This window comes from Corvus cornix, chromosome 2 (genome assembly GCF_000738735.6).
Source record: "Corvus cornix cornix isolate S_Up_H32 chromosome 2, ASM73873v5, whole genome shotgun sequence".
Classification (NCBI taxonomy): Eukaryota; Metazoa; Chordata; class Aves; order Passeriformes; family Corvidae; genus Corvus; species Corvus cornix.
In genome coordinates, this window is record NC_046333.1 from 135,036,265 (window position 1) to 135,060,316 (window position 24,052).

Genomic DNA, 24,052 nt, shown 5'->3' on the forward strand with positions numbered 1-24,052 from the left:
TGTTAGAATTTCTCTGAAGTAATCTCTCTGTTCTGCTGCAGGCTGGTTTAGAATCTCATGGATTGTTGATTTCCATTGAAATAATTTTTAAAAATTATATTAAGCAACAGTCTTTATTTGTGGCATGTAAATATCTTTTAAAATGGCGCTTCTGCTGCTTTTCTAATCAAGTGCTTAGAGGTATGTGGTTTGAACCCCAGGCTAGTACTTGCGTATGTCTAATAGAGTTCTTGTATTTGAAGCTTTAATGGGGAAAGATTGAAAAGATGCAAGACTTTTTTTCTTTTTTTTTTTTTTAATCAATAGAAGCTCTTGAGTAGCTGGTATATGGTGCTTGTTTGTAGCACTGGTGTTTAGAGTTGCTCCCTAAAAATTAGAATATACATATAAACGTATATACATATATATATTTAAAACACATTATTAAAAAGAAAGCCAGGAATACAATTTAGAGAACACTTTCACTGTTCTGCAGGCAATACATTTGAATGAGTGATCCTTGTCTTGAAAGGGACTTCAAAAGCAAACAGTGGCGATAATGAGAACATATCAAACATGTAGAGAAAGAGGAAGGCCAGACTCAGTCTAGATGAATGTGCTGCACAGCAGTGTCTTATCCCAGGAGAAAAGTGCTGTAGCTGAAATAGTTAGAAATAATTGACACTGCTTTTTAACATGATCACTGTGCTGAAATGTAATGTGTCAAGATGTCATTTTATTAAACAAAGTGGTGATTTTAATAGGAACCAAAACAGTTTCATACCACTGTTTTGGGAGAGCTAGCGGCTTGCACATATGTAGGCACTCGCTAACACTTGAGTATTCACAGACTGATCCTAAAAGTTAGGGAAAAAGACAATGCCTTGTTTCTGAGACTTGCTGGATAAATAATTCTAAGAGTGCTTAGGGCAAATGGAAACATGCAGTTATTTCAAATGAGGTTTTTCCCAGGAGAAATTATGATTGTTAATCAGCATGACAGAAAACAATAATTGCTTGCAAAGAAGCAAAGTATTGAGATGATTAATATAATCTGAAATAAAATGCAGTAGATTAACTTGTTCAAGTGCTGGCTTCTTTCAGGTACGTTACCAAATCAATCATCTGTGGGCCAGAGATTGCTCATACTTTCTGTGTTTGTAGAGTAGGGTGTCTCAGTTGATTTTTATGGGCTTCACTGAATATATTTCTGATATTTATCAGATGAATTGATAACAGTCTGGTAGTGATAGCACCAGATCTCTTCCTCTATCTCTCTGTCTCTCTGCCCTTGCAAGGTTTGTAGAATAAACCCGTTTGCATGGCACTGTACCCACTGTAGTTTTTGATCTTGTCCTCACATCATTTGGCAAATAGGACAGTGTGGAAACATCCCTCCCAAATTATTTAATATCTTTATTCTCACAGTTCTATTACCATTCCAAAATCTTGTATAATTTTTTTTGCATTATTTTATACCTATAATATTTTATATCTGCTGAAACCTGTATTGCCATTACAATTATAGTTAAATATATACATAGAATACTTTAAAAAGAGATAATCCACAAGAAGGTTAGTTAAGGCCTGTTAGATGTCATTGGTCTTTTTAAGAATAGTGTGTGCTGCTAAAAGGCAAGTTACACTGAATGAATTAAGTATTTGTATTTTAAGTTGTATATGGTTTATTTCAAAGTTACTGAGTATGGCTTCTGAAGAGAGGTTCCTGGCAACAATTCTCAGTTTACAGTGTGTTTCTTAGGATTCAAGAGCAGGATTATCAGTGCGTGTAAGCTCTGTTACTGGTTGCAGGCTTTGAGATAAAGTGAATAACAGAGGACAATTTTTGATTGCTGATCTGTAGTTTCTGAAGCTCTGGCATCTAGTTCATACATATAGTCTCAGAATCCTTCTTAGGTTGGATCTAGAATTACTGCTGCTGTAGACTGTGGCAGAAAGGAGAGAGCCTGCTCCCCCTTCACAGTCAGTCGCACTGGTCTGTCACCATACATGAGGTTATGTCCTTGCCAAATGAAAGTCTACAGTGAGTGACTCCCCAAGTCTTTGCATTGAGTCTGTTTTCTCTTTTGGCAATACAGAGTGCTACAGGCTTTGCAGCAATTTATTTCTAAACTGATTTATTATAATTGAGAAGTGATGTTTTACTCTGAACAGCTGTATGAGGATGTTAACAATTTAAGTTTACATTTATGCTGCCAGGAAGAGGGAAAACAAACTGAATTTCAAACTTTTAATGTTCTCTAATAGAACCTGCTGTGTGCTTTTTGTGACTGGTACATTCCTTCACCCAAAGCTATTTTGTCTGATGATAAAACCATGAGTGTATGAAGCTTGCACGTTTTTCATCTCTTTTATGACCTTATCTTTTGTGAGCGGCTTCTGTGAAGGTATCCTAACTATAGGAAGCACCTGGTAAACATACATGATATCTATGCCATGATAAGCAGTTGCGAACAAGAAAGTAGATCTGTCAGTTCTGAACTGTTCATTGTTAAAAATACTTTGTTGATTTAGCTGATTGCAAAATACGTTATAGAGTGCCTAACAGCTGCTATAACATTCCTAGTCAAGAAAGTTCAATAGTTACATTGTGCGAGACTTTCTGTAAGAGCCTAATACTGATAGGAACAACATGGATTAAAACAGCAGGGTTGAGAAGAACTGCTAACCCATGTGCTTCTTTAAAATACCACAACTACTTGTGGTACAAGCTGATTAAGTACAAATTGGAAAGTCTTTAATTTGTTAAAAAGATTAAAGTGAAATTACTTGTTAATATTCAAGTCTCTCTTTTCCTACTTGTCAGTGTTGTCAGAGAAGTTGGAGTTCTCTCTCTCACATTTCTGGTAATATTTCCCTTTTAACAGTCTTCAGATTTCCTGACCAACTTTACCATCTTGAATTACAGTGAATTGTCTATTGGATAAACATTAGGCTATTTAAACCACATTAAAAAAGCTTGAACTGTTTTTGAAGACAACAGAAACAGTCAATGCTGGTAAGAAATTATAAGGTCAAGATGAAAATTCTATCCACATTACGTACTGAAGTTGTTTGAATAAGACTTTCTTTTTTCCTCTTAGCTAAGCAGTGTTTTGTGTATTCAGCATTTCAGCATAAGTCAGAGATTTGTTTCACCCAACTTTAGCTGACTAAAGATAGGTTCCTAGTCTAAGCTGTATGTTTAAGAAGATGATTCATTTCAGCTCTCTCAGACACCAAGCGGGGTCTCATATCTCAGGCATCCTAGAATAGGATGAATCACTCAGGAGGTTTCTTTCTTCCCTGCCTATAGGAGCATCTACGTAAGTAGTCTGGACTAGTTTAACTTTCAGGCATCTGGGGTTAGAGGTGATAAGTTCTGCCAAAAGTGTAACTTTAATACCAAGTATAGAGAAGTAGTGGAAATTCTCTTAGATTTACTTGCTTCATGACTGAACATAGTTTATGGTATTACATGTGCTTACTCATAAGAGTATTTTTTCATGCAATGATCATTTAAAGGACAGAATTCACTTACCAGGCTTAGTTGCTAAGAAGCAACTGCCTAAACCTGCCTAAACAGAAGCAGGTTTTGGTTCATTTTAGAGTACTTACCATTGTTTTTATATCACTCTTCAGTGTTGTTGGGAAAAAATTACTTATGCTTTAACTTAAATACAAAATGTAATTGAGCAGCAAAGTAAAGAAAAAGTGTGAGAAAACCCAAAATAATGGGATTAGAAAGGAATCAACAAGTTTGTAGCAAATGGGTAGTATATATAGGCAAAAAGCACTTGATTGGACTTGAAGAAAGAAATAATTAATGTCCTGGATCCAGTTAAATGTCTACACCTGTAAATTGAAGAAAAATGTAATCAGTTCTAAAATAAATATAAAAAAAACAGTCTTATTGGGACTGAAAAGTAGTCAGTGACTGAACAGAAAGAGTAAACAATGGAAAGACAATAAATTCTGAAAGGAAATAAACTCCTTTGTGCTAAACAAAAGTTAGCTGCTAAAATAGCTTTAAGTATGGGGAAAGAAAGGAAAAAACTTGAGAGATGTGCTTTGTTATCAGCTCTTCTGCTAAGCCTCCTTTTGGCTTTTTAAAGTTGCAGTGTCTCCAGCACCAAATGGATTGTCTTGATTGCCTATTTCAGTCTGACCTTGATGCTCAGCTGAGCCTGGGATAGACTTCACTCCCTGGTGGATTCAGAAATTGACAGTGATGTACCATTTTTTGGTTTCACAAGCAGATTGGAGTAGTGTGGGGGAACAGGAGAAATCAGTGTGGTATTTCAGGTGTATAATGCATGCACTTGGCAGTTGGGAATAATAGAAAATATCAATGAAAATACTTAGGAATACTTCTAGATGCAAAGCAAATTTTTCCTTAATGTAAATTCTACATTTTATCTACTCTATTTGCACAAGACATGCATCAATTCATGAAAACTTGACTATGAGAAGCACATGACAATATACTTCATGGAACACTGAAAAAGGAAGTTAATGGAAAGTGAAGTCATCTGCTAACATACATTTTCAGATCTTTCCTCATCTCCCAAACACTTAATTACTGTGTACTATAGTTTGTGTACCTTAGCTGTTGCTCTGTCCTTTTGCTTTTCAGCACAATCTTTTCACGTAACGTTGTCCTCTTTTAATTCTAATAGTTTAATTTGTTTGATATTCTGGTTAGTTGCACTGATTGGAAGAATGCTGAAATTCGCAGGCTAACACCAGGGTGGTATATATTATAACCTGGAAAAGCATAATATTTTGGATAGTTATCCAATTATCTGTGCTTCTTCTCTGTCTAAAAGAATTACTATTTCTAAATTTTGCTGTTACTGTTCTGATTTAGTACATACAGCTCTATTATATACAGTGGAAGAAAAACATTTGCATTCTATACAAAGAACATTCTAAGGACTTTCTACGTTGGTTATACATCTTGAGTTAGAAAACAAGAATTGCCCTTGTTGTGAAATGCTTTCCAACATTTTTGAGAAAACTGGAGTTGATCTTGCTAGGTTTCAACTTAAGAAAAATTTCCTTTGTGTCTCTCCAATGAAAGACAATTTTTTGCTGCTTTAAGTAGCTATGAATGTAGAAAAATGAAGGTAAAATTATCCTGTAGGTTCTTCAGTCCACCCAAAGAAAGCAGAGGTCTGATTACTACAAAGTAACTATAGAAATGCTAATTCAAAGTAGGCTAGTTGCTTAAAAACAAATAATTGCTAAAACTGCTTAGCAGAAACTTGATAGCTTTTTCAGCACATGAGTATTTAGGACTTTCTTCTGAAAGGTAACTTCAGATTGAACTGAACCATATGAACTTCAAATGCCTGGCTACAGTTTTACAGTCAACACAAAAATTATACTAGGTATTTTTGTCGTATTCAAGTTTTATTTTACACACTACCGGTGCCTCTGAATATTCTGGACTATGTTTTTAGTACCACAAGTACACTGAACTGTAGTTTTGTAATCAAACTCTGGAGTGATTATAGTATTGTGTTTGTGTGAGTAGTAGTTTATCAGGCTCTTGTACTTCATATTTGAGAAGACGTGTTTTATGAATGCAAGGAAGAATATATTATTACAAGACATTACATGTGCATATGAAGTTAATACTTTATAGTGTTTGTATATATTCATGTACTTGAAAACTCCAGGTCACAATCTTATCTGGTATAAATATAGCTCCAGTGATAACGTATGGGGATCTGGCATAGTTTGTTGTAATCACATTTCTTTACCTATGTTGCTAATTAAAGCTTTTGTTATCATGAGTGGGGAAAAAATTTCAAGTTACTGCTTAATTGCTGTGCTTTTTGCTCTTTCTTGATCGCCTGTTGTTAAATCAACAAAGGGTCTGATTTTCCAGTTTGTAAAATACACAGTATTTGTTTTTCTAGTGCTGTCACTTTTTTTGTGGTAGACCATTTATGAACAAGTGTCCTTCAAGTTTGATAAAAAAAATTAAACCATAATCAGTCCTATTTGAAGTAGTTAATAGTGTAGATTTGAGTTTTTCTTTCTGTTCTTCTTGTGTCTTCCTATGCTTGAGTTTCTTAGATAGGTTAGTATTAAAAAAAAAAAAAAAAAAAAAATCTACAAATGCGTAAAATCCCAACCTGGAAAAGCCTTTAGAGATGTCACTTAATGTATTACTGTGGCCAGAGTGTTTTGTGTTAATACCTGAACCCCTCATCCTCAGTGTAGTTTTCATAGTGGTTATTTCAAAGTATTTTTGCATGGAGCTTAGTGTATTTTTTTACCTGAAATAACTGCACTTTCAACAAGCAGTTCTTCAAATAAAAATTAAATGGTCATCTCTAAAAATTTAACCTTATCATAGTTTTCTGTGTGTCCTGTATATGACCTTGTAGTGGGTAGTAACAGAGGACAGACAGACATTTTCAGGTACTTCTGGATGGTGAAAATGTGAAAATTCATCAGAAACATAGCATTTCTTTAAATAAAGCTTGATAGAGAGAAAATTACTTTAGGGACCTGCTGGTATATTATGTCTTTAAGGGCAAATTCCTTAAATGCTGAAATATCATGAATTAGCTTTCCACTAGTTGTGTGAAAAAGCAAAATGTTTAGTGGACCGTATTTTGGTTTTGAGTGTCATTTATCTGCAGTGCGTAAGAAACATTTAGGTGTCAATTGAAGAAAACCCATGACTGAAAGCATATGTTCCTGGGGGGTCACAGCCGATTTCTTTCTCTCCTTTGTGCATACAGACTCAGGGATTTTATGTGCTTTGGTTTACAGAATTAGGTGCAAGTTGTGGTTCTGTTTTTTAAGCATATGGAGTAAACACTGTTTTCCAAGATTTTCTCTACATGGAACTTGGATGTACTGGATACTCGGGGCTTCTTTCAGTCAGTGGGAGCTCGCAAACGTTTACATATCTAATATTTTTTAAAATTTTCTCTCTGTTTATAGACGTGTATGTTTTCACTCAGTCATGTAAGCAGTTTGGATATTATAGGAGCTCTGCTTAAAAGTCACTATTGAAATATGTCAATACTGTATTTTTTGATGGGTTTTTTTAGGCAATGAAGAAGGCATCCAGGAGGCAGCAGAATCTGATGGTGATGCAAGGTCAGAGAAACCAGGGCAGCTTGCTGTGGAGACTGAAGATTGGGATGGGCCAGGTAGGGAAAAACATCTGAAAGCCAAGAGAAATTTCTTGAACTAGACTTCAGTATTTGTTAATTTCATTATTTTAGTAGATTGTTATGCTTTGCATTTATTTTTAATGGATTATCTCTTTTATGATCCAGGATACCGACTGGTAAGTACTAAGATGAAATTCTTGGGTAAAAAAAAAATGGCTTTGGTTATACCATTTTGTAAATTGTTAAACATAATATGCCTTATGCATTGATGTAAAGGAAAATGTTCTTGCTGCTTAGAATTTTAGGATTAAAATGTATCAGTAAATTCTTTCTTCCATGGTTGAATTAAGGGAGAAGCACTTCTGCTCTGTTTTCTGAGATCAGAAGACCACCCAGATGCTTTGGTGTCTTCTCAAGCTTTGTGCCAACATTTAGCATCATGTTTAGCTGAACAAATAGGCGTGATGTCTGCTAACATTTTCAAGGACTTTTTTTACCTGTTTGAGCCTGATAGAAATCATTTAACACACCTGGTCATTGGTTTCAGTGGAAAGAGAAACTCAGACTGCAGTCAATGAAGCAATAGAACTTCACATTAAAACAGTAATTCAAGGTAACATTTTCTACTGTGTAAGTGAAGATGGTGCAAGCATAACATTGCTAAGATGTAATGGTAATATGGCAATACTTTCAAGTATCTGTTCAATATAAATATGTAAAACCTCTGTACTGTAAAAGAACCTAAGGCAAAGGGGTAAATTGTATTTCTCAATTAGGCAATTCTGCAGTTGAATGCAGTGTTTTCACGGGCATGGACTTGGGAATAGGCCTTAAAAATCCATTATATTGACCATAATTTAATAAAACTGTTGCAAAATGTGCATCTGAAGCCAAACACACTCTAGCAATAGTTGTATCTCTTATGGAAATTTTCCCTCAAAAGGATGAGCACATCAGAAGAGAGTTCCAGAACCATTCTATCAATAATTTATAATGCAACAATAATATTTCATTAGAAAAATTCCTATATTTCAATTACATTTTCATCCTTGCTTGATTTTGCAAATTACTGTATGCTCTTCATGAAGAGGAGAACAAAACTAATGGCAATTTTCTGAAATCAGTAGCTGGAAAATACAGTGCAAACAAAAATGAAGACATAGTGTATCTAATTATTATGATAGCATTTAAAATGGTGTTCATGATAATACACAACTTGATATTCTATATAAAGCACTATGGTGTTATATGGAAACAAGGTTTAGTATTACACTACTGTACATGTAAAATAATGCAAAATATATATGTAGATGTAGCAGAATGGCCTTTTTTAGCTGCATAGCAGATTTAAAGGGTGTCAGTACTTACCATATGACTTGTTTTTAATTTCATTATAAATAAAGTCTGAAATTTCTAATTTTTTGTTGCATTTTTTAGTGTATTTCAGCATAGTTGAATATGCTTTTTGTGGCTGTTACTGCTTTTTATATATGCTGCCTTATTCAGAGGTTTCTGAGGTCTTTTATGGCACTGTGGAGTAAAAGGAGATCTTTTCATTTGGTTGGGAAAAAATTCAGTTAAACAGTAGGATGTGTGTACTTCTTGTCATATTTATTGATAGCTTTGACATGGAATAAGATGGAAATCAAAGCTGAATGTGGGAAAATTTCTTTTGACTTCTGAAAACTGATGACCACCAGTATCAGTATCTGTATTTTATTTAAATATTGATTCTTTACAAGGGTATAATACGTATGAAAAAAGGAATGGGTGTATACCACATCCCATGCTCTCCGTCATGCATGAAATGAAGTTGGTTACTATTGACATAGAAAAAGAAGCAATCGACAGAAGATCATTTTCAACCACGCAGTACAAAGATAACGTCTTTCAGTTTTTTGGAAAAAAACACAAAGCATGAAATATTCTGCTTATTTAGGAACATATTTTAGTACAGCACAAACAGAGCCATTGAAAACTTTGATTCAACTTTACCACCTGTCAGTAGAGGCACAACCTCAAAGGGCAGATGATGATACATTCGTTGTTATCTGAGCTGTCTCTGGTCTCCATACCTTCTCTGGTAAGGAAAGTCTCTGAGAGGTGGAGCCTCTCAGAATCCAGCAACTGTGTTCTGCATGATACAAGTTGCTGTCAACTGATAATGTGAGCTGTGACAACTCAGGAATTTATATAAATAGTAGAGCTGTTTTGTTATTTTAATATTTTATGTCTTTTTTTAGCACTAAGGGAACATATTGTGACTTTCAGAGCCAGTACTTGCCAGGAACTGAAAAATTAAGCTTCTGGCATTAATTAGAGTTTTATTTTGTTTGAAAATTTGCATTGTTAAATGGTTCACATGCATTCTTAAGTCTTTGTAATTAGAATATCCTTATGAACAAAAATCTAAAGTTAAATGTGCTGTAGCTTCAAAGAGTTTCTGCAGAAGCAATATTTCAGATCATAGATTCTTGTGACCTTCACTGACCATCAGGGAATGTCAGAGATACTGCCTACTTTGTGTAACCACTTTGAGGGTTACCTGAATGTTTTCCAACTACCCTCAATTTTCACTGTTCTTATCTTCAGTTTTTAAAAATTCCTATTCAGTGAAACTGCTCTGAAATAATGGAAGCTGAGGTCAATAGAGTATGTATAAACACACAGTGAAGGACCTGATCCTTTTTATTATAGCCAACAGGAAAAGTCCAAGGAATAGAAAGAGTCTGAACAGCAAGACTGGTTTAAATGCATTTTATGTAAAAAGAGTTCATTTTTAAATGGGGGAGCAGAGTTCATTTTATGGCTTTATATATGCTGTTTGCCTTGGTACATGGAGATCCATAGTTCTATAGCCTTTGTATTATTGTTAGGATGTCAGTGCATGTGAGGGCAGTGCTTTAACACATAACGAGCAGAAAGGTCTCCTACATGGCTTCTACAGATCACCCAGGACATTTAGGGAATACGACCATTCCAATTTCTACTGGATATATGTTTCATGCTTCCATAGCAGAACTTCCTTAAAATCTCTGAAAATTTTAGATACCTGGCACCTCAAGTAAAATATTGTTAAGCCAAATCTAAGGAAAATATATATTGTATGGCATCTTGAAAGATAAATTGTTTATAGATTTGGAAATGAATGCTTGTTTATCATTATCCAGTGGTAATACTTGCAGTGGTGGATACCAGTTCAGTCCACCGTACTTGTCGTTATAAGAGACAGCAAATATGAACTCTATCACAAAGGAGAAAAGGTTTTAATTAAGAAGTATGAATTATAACTTGGAAGTGTTTAAGAACAATTTTTTAGACTTACCAAAAGCTATAATAAAAGTGGAGGAAATGTTGATACTACCAAGAAAAGAATTAAAAAAAAAAAAGAAAAATCCAAGTGGATGTAACCAGATGCTAGGAACTATGATACCAGGCTGAAAGGAAAAAAAAAAAGAAAAGAAAAAAAATCACCCTAAAAATCTATCAGTAGCTTCATTAATAACAGTAAGATGACATTTTAAAATGTGGTAAGAAAAAAATAATTAGAAAATTGGTATTGATCTATTACAAGCCATGACTCAATAGTTAGAGGGGACAGGTAAAAGGGTAATGTAATTATTTCTAGTCTGCTTAAAACATTTGTGCTGGAAAGCCTATTTGACTGTAGGTGATGACTATACTTCTGTACTACCTAATTTAAGCAGTCTGGTGGTTTGAAATTGACTTTTTTAGGAGCTAGATGACCCAGATCTAGTGATCAACTTCAGTTTAAAAATATTTTTGACATGATTTCTCAAATGTGTTGAAAACCAGTAAAGGTTAGTGTGGGTAGTTACAGACCTCTGTACACATGGCAGTGGTCCCACTGGAAATTAGGAGATAAGTGATGTAAGATGCTTTTATTGAGAGAGGGTTAGTCAGAATGCCAATCTCTATAGGCTTATAGAAAAAAATATGTCTTGTAAAACCAACATAATATGTAATGTGACCTAAAGTATATTTAGTTACTTGCAATCTGTTTAAAATTTTTAAAAAAGCTAAATAATGGATAGATATTGCTATTGGTAGACCTGAATGACTTGCCATGTTAGCTGCTGCAAAATTTCAGTTTCAGTGTAATTAAAGTTATGGGCTTATAAGAAGGTAATAAATATTTTGATAGAATTGTTAAAGTTGTAAAAGATCTGTAGGAGCATCAGAAAGTAGGGTCTCTGAAAAAATCTTGAGATCTAGTGAACTGGGGTTGAGCCCACAAGAAGGAGTTGTGGCTATGGGGTACGTTTTGGTTCTCAGCTTACTTTGCTTGTCTGATCAGCAGTCTTGTTTGATGCTGAAACGGGGTTCTGTGACCTGCTGTCACACTTCAAGAATGATGTTAAAATTTTTAGCAGGTTTAGAGAAGAGCCACTAGAATGTTGAAAGGACTGGTATGATGGAAGAGTCTAGGTCCTTTCCCTATTTATTTTATCAAAGATATATTGAAGTTATATTAAAGGGCAATCTGATTACAAACTACTTTAAATTCAGAGTGAAAATCTGATAACCATGGGCACCTCTTTCTAGCAAAGTATCAGAAGATTAAATGGATGTTGAAGATCCACAGTTTCAGACACAAAGAATGGATTTTAGTGCTTAAAAAGTCATTATTGAAACATTTTATGAAAAGTCACTTATCTGTCATTAGAAATATTTGCATTCAGAATGAGATACTTTCCTAAAGAGCATCATCAAGTTCTGTGGCAAACACTGGACTTCTAAAATGAGAGAGATTTCACTGGGGCAGAAATTTGACTGACTGACCATGATAGTTCCTTGTAACTTAAATGAAATTAATAAATGAGTATACTATCTATTGCTTTTATAAATACTGTACCATTTGGATGCATTTATAATGAATAAGTAGAAGCAGTCCTCCATATAAGCAATTCTCAATTTTTATTACTTCAGTAACTGTTTATTAAAGCTATGTTAAGAAGGATAACTTCTCTGTGCTTTTCTCTATTCTGTAATTCTCAATTACCCTGTAGTGATGAAACAGTAGAGTTGGAGACATCATATACCTGTTCTGTAATATACAAGGGAAGGTTTTTTCCCTGTAGACAGATGGGACACAATTTTCCGGTACTGACTAAGCCAGTAAGTTTTTCCAAATCCACTGCACTATCCTGTGTGCCCCATTCTTTTGATTTTCTTCCCGCAGTTCCAAAAAACAATGAGTGTTTCAGCCACAGGTGAAGTTGTATCTGGATTTTAAGATGGAAAAATATTGTCTGTCACCAGTTGAGGAACTAAGTATAGGGCATTTACAAAGGTGAAATTAATGCCACTCAGAAAAGTCTTGGTCCTAAGGAAGAATTGGTATCTTTCTTCTTGTCCTTATTCCTTATGTGAGCTCTTACTTTTATAGTTGTAAAAGTACATGGCTTTTTTGTGGAATATGTGGTTTTATGTGGCTAGCTTGAAAGTCACTCTCAGAAGTTCTTTTGAATTGTACCTGAATTCTGCTTAGAAAGTGAGAAAATGTGATTTGTCCATGTCCAAAATAGAAAAAAAAACCCCAAACCAAAAACCCACCCCCCACCATGCAGTGTAAAATAAGACCTAAGAACAGTATGGTTTCTTTTAATTACTCTTACAGGTTGGTATTTTTCTTAAGATTTATCAGAAACTTTAAGAAAAATAGTATGCTGGAAATTAAACAGCACTTTAAAATGATGTTACATTGAGCTATGCTGCTGTTAATATTTAATAGAAGATAGAAACAGGCTTTCATGTGAATTCTTGTGTATTGCTTTAGTGAGTTATAGATCAGAAAAGTTGTAGTAAACATTGGATATGCCAGGTTCACATTTTTACCTGCTATAAAAGGTAGTTTGAAAAGCTTTTCTTTATAGATTTCCTGTAACCATTCATAAGAATCACTGCAAATATGTATTGATTGTTGGGTTTACTCTGCATTATTTAGTAATACTATAAAAAGTTTGGGTTACAAAGCAGAGCTGTATAATATAGAGTGGAACTGTTGGTAGACCACTGCAAGATGGAAACAGACATTAATGATAGCCTTCCCCTCACACACACCTTTTTTTTTTTTACTTTTCTTTTTCTTTTTTTCCTGTTTTTTTTTTTTTTTCTTTCTTTCTTTTTAAACCAGTCCTAAGAAGGACTTGGAGATTACTGTCCTGATTTTGTTTCCTTTTTGATTGGGGAAATGTGGTAGATATAAGATCTTGGAAATGCTATTTGAAGTAAATTAACAAAAATCCATGAAACATAGTTAGCCATAGATATAGTCTGACAGTAAGAAGAATATTGTGAAGAAGCAGAGGAAATCATAGAACGACTGTGTGTTACTCTGACAGTGAATCGGTATTATCTCTGCTATCAGATAATGCAGTTATCATTAATTTTCACATTTGCATTTCAATCTTTGGAAGGAAATGACTCTTGCCGGATGAAGATAAGAGCTCTGTACCACTATAATGAACCATCATTTTATCCCGATGCTTTGTATCCATATGAAAATGAGTCTGGGTGGTGTGGTATGTGAGGAGGGGGTGGGGGGAGGGGTCACAGAAACATTATAACAAAGTGTCAAAAATCACTACAGACTTTTGGAACCCTTAATGAAACAAGAGGCAGTCTAAATAAATCTTCTGTAGTGAAGTGGATATTGGATTAAAAGCAGAGAGCTGGGCTCCCAGGCTCCAGGGGTTGGGAGGGAACCTTATTGAAACAGGGAAGGATTTCTGTGGATATCGATCTGTTTTCCATCAACAATTTGGAACTAGGAGGAGGCCATTTGGACATAGAATAACAAATGTAAGGGTCTAAGAGGCATTGAGTTAACCTTTGCACTGCAGGTCTTGTTTTGACACTTGAATTCTGTTAAGGGAGGTGCAAATGCTCGTGGGCTGCTGTCTTTGTAGTTTGAGTTATGGTACTGGAGCTGTTTTAAGTGGTTACCACACCTGTGTATTAAACGCAGGGGTTTAGGTAATTATCAGTCTTGTGTATAGAATTCAAGGACTGTAGTTCTTTTTCATGCATAGCCCCTGAAACTCGATCTGCAGACTTCTGCATCATTCCATTTTAGCTCTGATTGACTAATACCATTGTTACTGAAATATACTTGCACTATATTCAACTTGTTTAACCTTTATGTGTCTGTAACAGACTTCACTGTACATAATTTAGACTCACTGCCAAATGTCTTCTAAAAACAGGAACTCTTGAGCTTTGTCCTGCTGCCCCATTTTTTGTAACAAAAGCTGAGTTTCTTAGATCATGAAATGATTGTAAGAACTGGTATTTAAATATATGATATTTAAAAAATAATTTTTAGTGTGTAACTCTGCACCATTTATAGGAGCACCAGGATGTCAATCTTGGTGTGACCAGCTGGGATTGATGAATTATTCTGTTGGCTGTAGCAGCAGCTGCTTTCTCTTGCAGATCTTTCTCAGGTCTCACCTCTCTCTTCTTACATGATGAGAGTCTTCGCTTCATAATGAGAAGATGCAGGTCTAAGAAGCAGAAGAAAAAATATGCTACTCCTGTGTTACTATATTCAGTAGTGACAGAAGTGGAGTAGTAAATAAGTGTTAAAATAGTCCCTGTCATGATTTTGGTTGAGGCCAGTAGACACTCTTCCCAGGTAGCTCCCAAGGTACAGAAGCTGCAGCATAGCAGGGAACATTCTCCAGAGGTGGTTTGTGTGCTGTCACCTGATTAAAGGCTAAGGAAGTCTCCCAGCACACAAACATGGCTGTACTTGGCCTCTGTGCCCAGAGCTGTTCTTTGCCACATGCAACAGACCTTTTATGCATGTCTAACAGACATACTTAGTACAGAAGTTGGCTTCAAGGCAGTTGATCCTGTTGATGGACTGCTCCCTGTATGGGCCTGAAGGATGAGGATGTGAGAGTGGCTGGGTGAATTCTCATGGAAGTAGCAGCCAAACCTTTGCTGTCATCTTTCCCATGATCAGTTTTGACTTTTCTAGGAAAGAGGTTGTTGCATGACCTACACTGACCCTGTGTAATAGATGGGGAGAAATGTTACTTAGGGTCACACCTGACAAAATGAAATTCTGCCCTCTAACCAAAAATAGTGGTCACCAAGGTTTTAAGAGAAAATTGAGGTGTAAAATAATTACTCTAAAATCATGTGAATAGGCAGTAATAAATTTTGAAAACTAAGACATACTTCTTGTTATGATGTCACTTGCTGTGGTGACTTCTGTAGTACCCCTTTCATAATGCAATGTTCAAATATTGCAGGATTCTGTAAACCTGGAGACATGGATTGTCTCATTTGACTTGCCTAAAATACCAAAAGCAGTGCCTTCATCACTGAATACTGGAGCTCTTGTCATGCATTCCAACTGTTTTTTCAGTTGGGATGCCATTTCCTTATCATTATATTATTAACATAATATTATAAATACTATATTATTATATCTTAATATTATTAGTATATAATTGTGTTATTGTTAGCATATATATATGAATTTAATTTCAAAATCAGTTGCTATAGAAATGAGCCTAGTTTAGAAGTACCATCTTATAGGATGAGGTAAAAACAATTTAAAACAGCAATGAGATAAAAAAATGAACAGTTCCAGCAACAATCCTAATAACAACAGTGTATGTAAGAGAGGGTGTTTTACACAGAAAATGCTCATCGATGCGGCACAACCCCAAGACAAAGAACAAAATGGCCAGCACACCCTCCATGTGCCACCTTTTCTTCCCAACCACAAGCCATGCCCTCCTTGGAAGTGAGGATCCCTTACTTCCACCCCGCAGTGATGATGTGCATGGTACAGAAAAACAATGTGGACACGCACACATGACTCCAGGCTGTGCAAAATTAACCCTGTCCTTGGCCAACTAGGAAAACTAGGTGGGCTTGAAAATGATACGGTACGTTCCTAAATTCCTTTGTACTTCTGTATATCCAGCATGAGGCAAGAACATTGGCCTGACTTCTAAAAGTCATTGAACTCCAAATGGAAGGTGATACATATTTGAAATGTATTCTGTTTTGACTGGCATTTACGTTTCAAGCACAAAAGACTTCTTGTTCTCTGAAAAAAGTTGATAGCTGGGAAAGGCATGTGCAAAGGAAGAATCATCAGATTCACTAGGTACTTCACTTTGGACATGATATGCTATATAGTGGATATTCTGTAAAGTACAAATCCCCATAGGTCACGCCGTGAAGGACTCCTAGGCTATGGAATTCTGCAGGGAATCAATGAACATCTGCATTACAATACATTGTTTCTTGTAGTTTCATGCACCAAGGGACCTGCAGAGACTGGCAGAACGCTTTGCACTTTTCAGCTGTCTCCACTGTAGTTTGGCCATAAAGGCAATATTACACCGTGGTAATTGCAGGAAACAGTGTCTGGTTTTGGAAGCATATTGGGTGAGAATCAAAAGGGACATGTAATCAGTCCACAAGTGTTTTGTTCTTTGTTGTGTTTTTCCTGTTAGCTAAGATTATTGCATTTGGAATACTGCATGGCAACACTGGCTCAAACAACTGAAGGATGGATGTGTCAGTATATTGAACCGTACGCACAACACAGCGTTATTTAATGCATTTAAGGTGTAGTCCAGTAGTTGGATACGAATACCTACTGAGAGATGCTAGTGACTTTATTTCTTAAATTGGCAGGTTTCAGTGATGAACTCTGTGTTCAGCAAAATAAAGTATTTTGATTTTCAAAGTCCAGTGTCCTTTTAAACCCTCAAAAGCTGCTTTATTTACTCTCTCTTAAGAAATCATAAAATAAAAGTTGGAATAATATAAATAAAACAACAAAAAAAATTATCACCAGGAGCCATTGTACCTCCTATCAAAAGAACTAACTTTTGCTGAGAGTAAAAAATTTAATGTGACGTGATACTGTATTTACTCACAAAATTGCACAGTTCAGGAAGGTTCAGAGTGAGAAAAGGAAACTGGATGTTGTGGTCATGGAACTGGAACTAAGGGCGAAGTCGTCTCTCGGTTTTGACCTTGACTTTCTGTGTTTAGTTCAGTGAGACCAGCTTAGCACACATTTGGGTGTAGGTTTAATTGCCACATTTCATTTTTAAGATGCTTTACCATTGCATTCTCAAAAGGAGGATATGAATTGAATAGTAGATCTTATTTTCTCTCCTTGATTTAGGCTTCAGACAATGATATGTGAAAATGATCTTTGTAAAGTAAAGTAGTGGTCATCATACAGAAATGCTGCAATAAGCTCTCTTATGCAATCACTCAGCACTTACTCGCCAACACGGCAAAAGTAAGAATGGTCGTCTTAATATCATCAGACCTCACTACAGAATGTGTAGTTCTTTAAACATGTTCTAATGGAATCTGTGAGAAACTCCAGAATCAAATATTCAGAAGTATGGTCCAGGGTTAAAACTGGTAAGATATTTGGGTAGGCAGAAGTAATAATGGTTAAAAGCCTGTGATTGGAAAGCTGTAACTCTTTGTTTTTCCTGCAGTCAGCTGATTACCTTAGACATTCTAAAATAGCTGTGTAGAGGACATTGTGTTCCTACCCCTTCTCATCTTGACAAAGATTTTGGAGCTTTCTGAGTGTGCTCTTTAATTTTAGGGGTTGTTTCCAAAAACTATTTTTAAGCTATAGCATATTAAATCATATTAATGCGGAAGGTGCTTGCATATGCCTGTTTTGGTAGTGTGGGCAGCCAGTCCAGTGTATATACTGCATCTTTTATGATATGTTACAGAAAAAATGAATCACTTTGTCCCACCATAGCTTACTCTTTCCCTTTGCTCCCCTTCATGTTTCAGGACTTTTAAACTATGTATTCAAGTTGAAAAACCCAAACAGCCGTATCTGACTTCATAACATATTTTTAGGGATTAGAGGTAGAAAAACTTTACAGTATTTTACGTAACTTTGTTTTAAGTAAATATTGCAGGATTACACATTGCCTTATGTATTTTATAAAACAATATTGTCTGATACATTTCAAAGATTAAACTATAAAAATCCTATTTTACTGAGAGAAAGTACTCAGGTTGGGCTTGTTCAGGTCTGTGCTGCTCTGATTTTATGGCAGTATAATTGCGTTGATTTAAAAGCTGCTTCATCAGCATGAACCCACAATGATGGACTATTTTGGATAATTTAGAAAGATAATATAATGTATACACTAGGGACATACTGTTCCAGAGTGTTTTGTGTATGCATTTTGGGCTGGGTGGTTCTTAAAGGAGACTGAATTTCAAATTACATCATTGTATGAAAAAAAACCTTCATTAAGTTATCTGAACTTTGATACTTACAGTGTGATGCCAAAATTACTTATCAGTTCATAAATCTTTGGCTTGCATATATAAATAGATACTAGTTCTCATAAAAAAAAATGAGACTATCTGGAAAGCGGTCATGATACACATCCAGTCAGAGTTTTCTTAAGTTGACCACAGTCCAATTTTCAGGGCTTGTGTAATGCAGCATTGTAAATGCTTCATGTAATTTGTTGTCATCTGATAAAGTATGTATAATATTAAAATTTATTTACTTAATACTTTTACTATAGTGATTTCTACTTTAGTCTTATTCTCAGAAAAAAACCCCTTTTCCCCCAATTACAGAACTGCTCAGCATGTGATAATGACTATTTTTCAAGGTTTTGTATTGGATATCAACTTTTCATGGAAATTTTCTTTAGCAGGTGCTCTCTAAATATGTGACTATTTCTAGCAGCCAAAGAAGAAAAAAACCTGCAATGAAACAACAGATACTTTGGTGTGTTGTGTTCCGATAAGAGCTATCATTTAGTTTAATTACTATATCCGTAACACTTTAGCCATCAAATTTTGAGCGTCTTCCAAGGAAATTATTTTCTCTCATCTTGTCCTGCTAATCATTATTTTAATAGTTGGGACTTAGGTTTTTTTCTATGTCGTCACTCCACAGTGTGTGAGTCATTGAAGAATGGTGTGATAAGGTAGTTGATAGGGATGTACGGCTTAAAATGGTATAAATGTGCCAGAAGACATCTTCAGGGGACCCTGATGAAGTGTCCTTGCATATTGCTATGGTACCTTTAAATACATGACCTGCAAAACAATGGGCAGTCAGGAGTGTTGGAGTCTGTTCTACATGATGCATGAAGTAAGCTTTAGGTTTCTTTTATGCTTTTCTGTAGGAATGCATCTGATTACAGAAAAGTCAATCTCCTTGGATTCTGCCTCTTGTCAATATAGCCTGCAATGGCATATGTGTATTGACAAGCATGATGTAATAGATTAGTTGCTCAGCTGATTCATTGGTCTCACATTGTTCCGTGTTCTGTATACTGGGAAGCTCAGTCAAGAAATTAAATACTCCAATAGCACTAGGAAACTGATCTTTCTTGCTAAAAAGCCTCTTGCCATCTGCTTGCTTTTAAATTTTTCTCATAAAAGAGACAAAAAATGGCTTGAATTTTTTAGAAGGCACGTCACATTAGTTTCACCATTTCTCAGCTTCTAGGATCATTGCCCTATAAAAATGCTATGTGTGTTTCACAAAGCTTGGACATATCATGATGCTTATCTAAAGAGAAAAAATGATATATTTTTAAAAGAAAAATGCTGACCTAGTTAGTGAGGCTGAAACCACTCATTAATTAGAAGTCATAATTGCAATTACATGGTAAAATTAATTTATCACGAAAATAATCCTATCAGTTTTCCTTTTTGGAAAAATGGAACCAAATGATTTTAGCAGCCCATATTGCTTAAGGCTGATATTACAATGATACTGGTTTAGAGTGAATAAAGTAATCAAATTCTATTTTCAAGACCTGAAATTCTGAGACTGTGTCATAGATAGTTTATGTATTATATGAGATTCACTTGAGTTGTAATTTTGTAATTACATATAATATATAAAGCATATATGCACAGATAAATGCATAAAAGGACTATAGTGTGTTGAAATTTAAAAAGAGTGAGTTGAAGGTAACACAGCACATAATATATAGAAAAATTCATGTAATATGGCAAGTATGCTACAGTGTGTGAAACTGAGAATGCCTTTTCTACTGTCAGGCTATTTAGACTTCCTTGATATTCAAATGTTAATGTACATTAAATGGAATTTAAGGAGGTCCACCTTGGTGGACCTCAGGCAGCCCTAGCAAGTAGTGATCCTTGGGGATCCCACTTTACGTATATATTTGCAGAGATGTGATAGCCATGAAATATAGTCCTTTGATGACATCATAACTGTGAAATATGACATTATTGCACTCACCAGCAGTCAGAGCGCTGCTTTATCTATATTAAACAGTCTGTACACATAAATAAAGAATACCAAATACTGAAGCTGTAACCCAACATGGCCATCTTCAGCTGAAGTACTCATCACTCTCCGTGATGCCCTATGGATGTCAGGGGACTATTTGTAGAGTAGTTTGCTGCCAAATTTAAATTTAACAGTGTCTTCTCTCTCTTAGACAGCTATATGTACAAATTCATCAATTACTTATGCTTAAATTTTAACAAGAGGGCAGAAATGTATTATTTTATGTCAAGCTACTCAAACTTGGTCTTTAAATTTAAGGATCTCAAATATATAATTAAAATTTCTGGTCCTGTTGCAGTAAATAGAAAAGTACACATTGATGACAACGGAGTTAATGCCTAGTCTATTAATGGCTAGTTAATGTATGAATACATATATCCTTTGCCCAAGACTCACAATTGTACTTTTCAGGAGAAAGACTGTTAGGCACAGTCACCAGGGGAGCGTTCATCTGCCTGCAGTTTGCTATTAAAGGGAGAGAACAAGTACACTTTTGAGCACCCAAAAATATTTTAGGTCTCCATGAAAAAGACTTCATAGAAGCAAGAAATCCATACATAAATCTATCTGTCCAGACTAACCTGGAATTTGAAGATAGAATCAGTAAGTCTTACTTTATTTTTTTACTCTACAGGTAGTAAGAAAAAAAAAATTACTTTCAGAAAAACACTTTTGGTCTTCTAGGCTCCCATATGGCAAAGTATTTAAAAACTTTTATTTTAATGTGTGTGAGCATGCCATTAAAAACCAAAACTACCCACATGCATTAAGTTAAGCTCAAAGTAGGACTGTGGCCTTAGCTCAGAAGCTCTTCCAGGAAGGAGCTGCCTTTATCACGAGTTCTACGTACTCAGCAAACTGCTAGACTGCATAAATTAATAAGGATGCAAATCAAAGCAATACTAAAGGCCCCTTTCTACTCCTCTGGAAATGTGAAAGGCCTTAAAGGTAGTCTAAATTACTTCAGCAATACCAAGAATTCTGAATACAGTGAACTTCAAATTGTAGCTGCTTTAGTTTCTGTTAATTACAGAACATTCTTTCATGGATTTCCTTGATTTTCTAACTTACTATTTTGAAACATTTTTTTATTAAAATACTTAAGATGTTATGACTTGTATATGCTTCTTACAATAAATATTTTTCTTTTCCTTTGAGAAATAGGAGCTAAATCTTGAGGCTGCTATTCATTTCATGGACATTCATTTTCAGTGATGGGATAGTAAGGTCTAGCATAACATGCTATTCTTTTTAACGGAAAACTCATTTGGATTCTGAAATCCTTTCTTATTTATTCCAAATTTTAAAAATGCCATCATATTTTATGGCTCTGATTACATCTGGAGATACAGTCTTGTGGTGTCATAATGCACAAGAGTCCTGATCTTGTTTAATTTTCTAGGGGTATGATTTTATTATAACTGTCTATATTGTGCTGTAACTGTATATAGGAATATTCCAGTATAAAGAATTGAGAGAAGAAGATACTTAAATATTGTCCAGGGATAGAAAAGGATTGTGATATATAATGTCCAAAATGTTCCTAAGGACAAATCTTCTCTTAAAGGAACTAGTTTTGGGGGGGATTTTGTCTTTTACAGTTTGTTTTTTTTAATGAGAAATGCCATAAGTATGACTGAAGGGGTATCCTGAAATACCTGTGTGAAGCATCAGTGGCTCTTAGTTTCCCCTTCTGAAAATCAGTTGTATCTATTGCCTACTGTTTTAATTACTGGCTAACTCCAAGCAGTATTTTAGAATTATGATTGTTGCTTGATGATTTTTTCAAGCATCAGCTGATAAACTAAAACTTACCTTGGCACTTCAGGGGAATAAAAGAAAAGATACCCTTTTAAAGCTCTTATTTTCTCAGTGCCAGTTACTTAACTGTGGTACCTCCTCTTTGTATTTTTATCAACATTTTTCCTTCAATTTTTCTTTTATGCAGACACTTCCTACTCTTTAAATTTTGCCTTCCTTATGCAGTATTTGTAGTAATAAAACAAGTCCACATATATTGTTTTTTTATCTGCCTTATGGCTATGCATTGTGAGAAAGAAGGCATGAGATTATTTAACTGAATACATTTACTTCATATGAAAACTGTAGCACCTAAGCTTGCATGTGCTTCTCTCTTGTGATCATGGCCCAGTGATACTTCCCTGTTGTATTTGTCATCCCCACCTCTCTGCCTGCACTTGCATTCCCCTTCCTTCATCCACGAAGACAGTCACAGCACAGGAGCTAGCGAGGTGGCAGTCCAGCAGTGCTTAGGGGTGCAGAAGTCTTTACATTTTGGCTGCTTAAAAACAATTCATGAAAAATGTGTGCAGCAAAGAGGCAGTTTCCTCAATACACTCGTACATGTGCTGAAGAAATGTCATTTTCCTTTTCAAGGAAAGGATTTTGTTGTTCATGTTTCCTTTTGATAATCCATAATTTCTGTTCATCTCCTTTTATATTTTTGGTCTGATTTTGTTCATGCTCTTTATTTTTACTCTGGTCTGAATTAATTTTCTTTCTATCATTTATTTCCTTTGATTCTATTAAAGTCCTTTTTCCATGTGGTGTGTCTTTCATGCATTAAAATTATAAAATATATCTGTTTTCTCTTTGAGCACTCCAGATTTATTTACCTGGCTTTCTAAGTTTGGATATAGTGTTTCCTATGGCATTTATCAAAGATAGTACAGGAGAAACAAGCACGCTATTGCTGCTCTTGGCTCTGCTGTATTTTCAGAGAGCATCTGCTTGTGTTCATTTGATTGTTCTTTTTTTTCATCAGCTATGTATATAACACAAACATATGTATCATCAAATCAGTGAAAACACCACAGAGAAAATAAATTTTATGAAATTGGGAGGGAGTTTGCAGCAAACAGTGGATTATATTGGTGTTATATAGCTATCTCATCAAAAGGTAGCAAATGCACAAGACCTTTTGCGCTTTTCAATTTGAAAGAAAATTATTTCATTAGAAAAAAAAGAACCATCACTCTAGATGTTGGAGAATGCCAGAGCCTGATGAAACCAGCTGAAGAGACAAACTGAGTGTACGGATGCAGATTAGCCTTCAGAAGATGAGGGTGTAAAAGGGATTTAATGGTAGGATGGATTATAGAAATCCTTGTAACAATGTTAAATAATTATAGTTCCAGCCGAGATCAAAGCAGTGCTGATTGAACCCCCTCAAGCTGTTAACACGAGTATCTTGAAGGAAAAAAAAAAAGGAAAAAAACCCTCTGAGATTGGTCAGCCTGTGCTGACAGTGTCCTCTGATCTGGGGAAGTTCTGGCTGTGTTGAAGGTACAACTTGTGGGGGAGGGAAAATAGAGGAAGGATTTATCTGTCCGAGTAGCCTATTTGAGTTGGGGGGGGGTTTCTTGTTTTTTTAAGGGAGGAGGAAGAGGTTATTACAATCAATGCTACTGGAGTTCACACACTTACTGAAATTGCAGTAAACTTTACAGTTGGCTTCTTTCCATATTGGAAAAAGGATTAAATTTCTTTAGCAGAACTCTGGTCTGTAACAGAAAATTACTAGTCTTTTTTTTTTTCCTCCCCCCCACACGTTCCCCCCACTTTTAGAATA

At 35.3% G+C, this 24,052-nt stretch overlaps 1 protein-coding gene across 2 annotated transcripts in view; it reads left to right on the plus strand.

Annotated features, from left to right (window-relative positions):
* Positions 1–24,052, plus strand: part of ZFPM2 (zinc finger protein, FOG family member 2) — a 305,880-nt gene that overhangs the window by 65,957 nt on the left and 215,871 nt on the right. For both annotated transcript variants that reach the window (XM_010404866.3, XM_010404867.3), the window contains one exon: positions 7,056–7,157. In XM_010404866.3, coding sequence (XP_010403168.1) covers positions 7,056–7,157 — 102 coding nt within the window. The remainder of the gene's footprint in view (positions 1–7,055; positions 7,158–24,052) is intronic.